The 6,000-nt window shown below is 39.1% G+C and overlaps 1 protein-coding gene across 5 annotated transcripts in view; it reads left to right on the forward strand.

The window, feature by feature from the left end:
* ARHGAP24 (Rho GTPase activating protein 24) overlaps window positions 1–4,667 on the forward strand; it is an 833,428-nt gene extending 828,761 nt beyond the window's left edge. For all 5 annotated transcript variants that reach the window (XM_033914713.1, XM_033914704.1, XM_033914721.1 and 2 more), the window contains one exon: window positions 3,810–4,667. In XM_033914713.1, the coding sequence (XP_033770604.1) occupies window positions 3,810–4,053 (244 nt within the window). In that variant the 3' untranslated portion in view covers window positions 4,054–4,667. The remainder of the gene's footprint in view (window positions 1–3,809) is intronic.
* The last annotated feature ends 1,333 nt before the right edge of the window (window positions 4,668–6,000 follow it).

Consider the following 6,000-nt stretch of genomic DNA (forward strand, 5'->3'; position numbering starts at 1 on the left):
AATCTCATTTATAAATGCACTTCAACAGGAAAACGATTCTAGAAAACAATATTTACAGGAACTCTTAAATCGGCTATAAATATTTGCGATTTGCTGAAAAACTATACGTGATAGGAGAAAACGGAGGCTATTTTCATACACAGGAGGTCAAATTCTATTAAGTAAACCTCATTTTCTTCTTACCCCAGAAAAAAAGTTAAAATTTGTTGCACAGTGTTATCCGAAAACTAGTTTTGGTAATTGAAATCGCCCATTATTATTGTGTAATTCAGTTGGTTAGCCTCCCTAATTTCTGTTAACATTTCTGCAGCTGTCTGTTCATCCCGGCTGGGTGAACTGTAGTTCACACCTGTCACTATCCTTTTCCCTTATACGAATGGAATTTCTATTCATTGGGATTCCAAGATTGTATAGTCTATTCAATTCAAGGTTTACTTAACATGCTACATGTCCACCAATTTGATTCACCCTATCACTGCAATATAATTTATACCCTTGTACGACTGTGTACTGTTGGTTATCTTCCATCCACCAGGTTTCAGAACTGCTTTACTGGGAAAGTGGGTGGATTTTAACCTAAAGGTCACAGGTTCAAAGCTGGCTTATGCATGACTGGTATAAAAAATGCTAGGCCCTTTAATGATATACAGTATCTTATTAGGAAAAGTAGAACCATTTTGGAAGCAGGAAAAAAAGGTGTGAGAGTATTATCTGAAAAAAAAAAATAAATCCCTGGATAAGGAGGGTAAGGTTTGACAGAGCCGAAGAACTGATTTGAAGGAAAAAAAAAAGAAAAAAAGAAATTGTGAACCCCCTTGGATTCAGGCTTGAACAATCTAAAAGGGATTACTGGAAACTGAGTTTGAAAACCATAAGCTTGGATCAGATCATGTTCGGTACACTGCACAGAAATTTTGTAGATGTGATCTTATACAGATCAAATGTCTTCAGTCACTTAATACAGCTATTGGCCACAGCGTTCAAGTTGAGCGGCTCTCTGAGCAACGCAAATGAGCAGGAATACAAAATGGAAAGAAATGACAGGAGGAGACAAAAGGTTCCAACCTTGAATTTTGCAATGTACTTATTTGGGGGCTCCAAAAACAAAACAGGCAACTGATCTGTAAATTCTGTAAGATCCAGTCTGAACAAAAACACAGCAGATCACAGTGATAAAAATATAAACTAGATTTATTAAAACACTCCTATTAGCCCGACATGGCTATGTTTGGTATACACACATACACACCCTTTTGGGGGTTGCATCAGGGGCTGAATCACACCAGAAAATGTTACTGACTTGACTGGCATCAACTTGCCACTGCCACATATATGAGATCTTGGATTAGCATTTTCTGGTGTGATTCAGTCCGTGATGCAACCCCCAAAAAGAGGGGGGGGGGTAACATGGCCATGTCGGGCTAATAGGAGTGTTTTAATAAATATTGTTTATATTTTTATCACTGTGTTCTACTGTGTTTTTGTTCTGGCTTATTTTGGGGCTTGCATTATTCATGATTTCTAATTGTTTTAGAAGGATGACTTTTAATCATGTACTTTTTCAATTGTAGGGCTTTTTTCTATATTATCTGCCTTTGAACTAATATAGAGAAAGTGGATTAAAAAGTAATTTTAAATCACATTAAATTAAAATGTTTCGATTAGAAGAGACTGGTGAACCATGAAATAAGTCTTTTATAGAATTTTTTTTTTAAAAAAAGGGCTCGGAGGGGAATATAAGTAAGAGGGGCTGTGACAGCTGATATACTATGGTGCATCAAGTTTCACAAAAGCTGTAACACTCAATAAAAGCAAATGCAAGCAATGTCTCACTTACGGCTCACCACACAATTGTTTCCCGTGTACTCACCTTTATAGGACCCCCCCAGGGACCTCTGAAGAAGACTTTTTGTCGAAACGTGGACCATGTTGGGTCCTGTATCCCTAGCGGACTAGGTCCCTTAAGGCTTTTATGTGGATGAAATTATTTTATGTGGATGATTTCAGTTTACCTATGGAACTTTTACACTTTCAAATAAAGTCCATTTAGGAACATCGTCACTCTACAGAGTTTTTTTGGTTTTCTCTGGATTTTCTTCTTTGTGGATATTTTGGGGTCAATTCCTTTTGTTTTTTGCTGTTCCATTTGCAAAATTTTGCCTGTGATATGTCCCTTTTTCATACATGATCTTGCTTATGCAAAGTGCAGTATAAAATCTATGCCAAATTGATAACAAGCCTTGTATTGAGGCATTAGCCCCCATATTCTATATATGGTGCCTAAAGTTATATGGCCTTTCCTGTGAATTACTTACTGTGTTTTAGAATTCTCCCTTGTTGCAGAAACCGTAAGCAGATACAGGAAATGCATATTTACAGAATTTGAAATTATTATTCCGTAAAGGACTTTCATGTAACTTAAATTAACACTTTGACATATCTTACTCAAAACACAATAGGGAAATTAATCAGGGGGTGGGGGTTCTCTCCTTCTAGGAATATCCCGAGGCAGCACATTTTTCAATTCTGACAGAGTAAAGTCAACTGTATTTTTCTGCTGTGAAGTGATTATTCCTCTCCATCATTTGAAATATATGGACTTTATGGGGAGAGTGTGGCACAGTGGTTAAAGCTACAGCCTCAACACCCTGAGGTTGTGAGTTCAAATCCACCCTGCTCCTTGTGTCCCTGGGCAAGTCACTTAATCCCCCCATTGCCCCAGGTACATTAGATAGATTGTGAGCCCACCAGGACAGACAGGAAAAAAATGCTTAAGTACCTGAATAAATTAATGTAAAACCATTCTGAGCGCCCCTGGGAGAACAATATATATTTATTTATATTCCATATATCCTACAATTCTATACAGATTACAAATTATTCAGATACTCAAGCATATTTCCCTATCTGTCCTGGTGGGTTCACACTCTTATCTAATGTACCAGGGGCACTGGGGGATTAAGTGACTTGCCCAGGGTCACAAGGAGCAGTATGGGATTTGAACCCACAGTCCCAGGGTGCTGGATCTGTAGCTTTAACCACTGCACCACACACTCCCCAGTCTGGCTACCTCCCATGGTCAATGGTGAACCCAAATATTCAATGCTAGGGCCATAGATATAGCCGGCCAAACCAATATTCATCATCTATCCAGCTAAGGCTTAGAAGCCAAAGATAGTCCTGCTTTTTAGGTGAGTCTTTCTGGCCGCTAGACTTATCCAGTCAGCCAATGCATATCAGCAGTTAGCCAGCCAGCAGCCATTCCCAGTTGGCTAAATACTGCTGAATATTGGGCAAATTGTCTTCCTTACCATTTTAATAATCTTGAAGTTATTGTAAGGGGTTGGGGGGAAATGTGCATCTTATTTGCTCAAATCCGAGAATAAGTCAGAGGTAGGGTTACCAGACATCCGGGAAGACCTGGACATGTCCTCTTTTTAGAAGCCTGTCCAGGTGCCCGGACGGACTTTCCAAAACCCGGCAGTTTGGCCGGGTTTTAGAAAGCCTCAACAACCTCTGGCCGCATCGGGGGGGGGGGGGGGCCTCTGAGAATATGCAGATGATGTCAAACACATCCGCGCATGCTCCAGTGACTCCAGGCATGGTCGGAGCTAGTTGAGAAGAAGGGAGGAGGTTTGGTGGGGGCGGGGCTGGGGGAGGAATGGGGCTGAGGTGGAACAGGGCGGGGCCATATGTCCGGGGTTTTGCGGCCCGAAATCTAGTAACCCTAGTCTGAGACACTTGTTAAATATGATGATGAAGCTTTTCATTTGCTATTTACTGAGATGGTGTTTTTAATAATCCTATAGCTTAGAACAGAGAAACTTGGCGCTGGAGACTGAAATGATGGCTCTGCATGAGGAACTAGATCAAGAGAAGAAGAAATTTACCATGGTTGAAATCAAGATGAGGAATGCAGAGCGGGCTAAGGAAGATGCAGAGAAGAGAAACGACATGTTGCAGAAGGAGATGGAGCAGTTTTTCTCGACATTTGGAGAACTGACAGTTGAGCCCCGTAGGCCAGAGAGAGGCAATACTATATGGATCCAGTGAGAAGTCTAAGGATTTGGGGAAGGGGATTCGGAGCTTGGTTGAGACATATCAGGTGGCTGGTCACCTAACTGAGGCTAGTACTCAATGCCAAACGTGTGAACCCTTGAAGGAGAATACATGCTGGCACATTAATTGCTGGTACCTGCAGGGCAGCATGTATCTAACAAATTCTATTGTATTCTTGAATGCTCCATTATTCCATTGTCAAGTGTTAAAAACTGGATATATATGTACATAGTTAAAAGTGTCTCATCTATGAAAAGCAAAATATAACAGAAGGAACACTTTAATGCAAATTATGTATTTCCACTGATAAATGAATACTGTAGTTTATTGCAATCAAGCTTTTTCTCAAAGCTGTTTTTCTTGCACTTACCATATTAAGATATATTTTTTTTTTCGCATTGTGTTGCCATCAGCTTATTTTGTATATCGAACAGATTTTATTATCTCTTGCTGGGGAATGAAGATAAATATATTAAAAAAAAAAATAATTAGTTCATTAAAACAAAAACCTGGATTACTTGTGGCTGTGCTATCTGTGCCCATGCAGTTGCTCATGACCAAAACCAATGTATATACTGTATATAAGAAAATAGAACATGAATATGTCAGATAAGTTGGTATCTTTTTCTTTAAACCCTGAGGCATTAACATCAATGTGATTTTTGTTTGCATAGATTTCTGCAATGGAAAAAGAAAAGAATGGTCTTTCCAAAGAATAGATCAAAGGAAAAGTGCAACCCCATGTGCGAATGTAGAAAAACAAAAGAAGTGGGGAAGGGACACTATTTAACCGCTGTAAGGACAATCAATTTATTAATAAATTTCAAAAATAAAATTACAAGTATTTTTATATATAGTAGCAGTGCAGGATGTGGCTGGCATAAACAAGTCCTTTATAATTGAATATATACTGGACTCCCAACTCGGTCCGTGTTTCAGCCAAAAGGCCTTCCTTAGGGGTGTAAAGAATAGCCCAGTAGATGGCACCAAATTTCAAGAAAAAACAAGTGAGAATCTGAACTTGCTGTGCGCGCTAAACAAATCCTATTGCCTGGCACAAATATTTTTAAAAAAAACAAAAAAACACTGCAGGACCGTGTTAGGGTCCAGTGTACATTGCAAACCGAAGGACTGGGGTCCAGTATATATTATCATTATAAGGACTTGTTTATGCCTGCCACATCCTGCACTGCTACATATGTGTACTTGTAATTTTATTTTTGAAATTTGTAATAAATTGCCCTTAAAGGGTTTGAATAGCATCCCTTCCTCACTTCTTTTGTCTTTCCAAAGAATATACAGTATGGGCTCCATTATAAAGCAATGGCAATGATTCCTAGTGTGGCAAATGTGACCCTGCCCATTCAAGTATGCTGCATTTCCTCAACAGTATCAAAATATGGAGAGGATTAAGCAAAACCTCTCCTTGTTTTTCACTAATTAACCCCTCCCCCCTCTTTTTACTAAACTAAAATAGCGGTTATTAACGCAGGGAGCTGTGCTGAATGCTCCGCACTGCTCCCAAAACTCATAGGAACTCCATGAGCATCGGGAGCAGCACGACTCCCTGCGCTAATAACCGGTATCGCAGTTTAGTAAAAGGGAGGGTAAATTGTTTTTCATTAATTATGCTGGTGAAAAGTTAGGAGAGTTTGTTTTTATATAATTCTGTTCACATCTTGAACAATGAAATACTACTGTATTTTAATGTTGAAACAGAGAATCTGATGGCAAAGAACTGGGGGTATCATATGGCTCCAGAAAATGGGTACAAAAGAGTCTGAAAGGATATGTTATATGGCCTGATATTTATTTATATATGTATTGTATTGAATAAATTATTTGAAACTCAACACTGTCACAGGTTGATGGGTACAGTTCCCTCCCCACTTTCTTTCCTTTGTTGATTTTGACCGTGGGGTTGTTTGGTCTGGTTTTTTT

This window comes from Geotrypetes seraphini, chromosome 1 (assembly GCF_902459505.1).
Source record: "Geotrypetes seraphini chromosome 1, aGeoSer1.1, whole genome shotgun sequence".
NCBI lineage: Eukaryota > Metazoa > Chordata > Amphibia > Gymnophiona > Dermophiidae > Geotrypetes > Geotrypetes seraphini.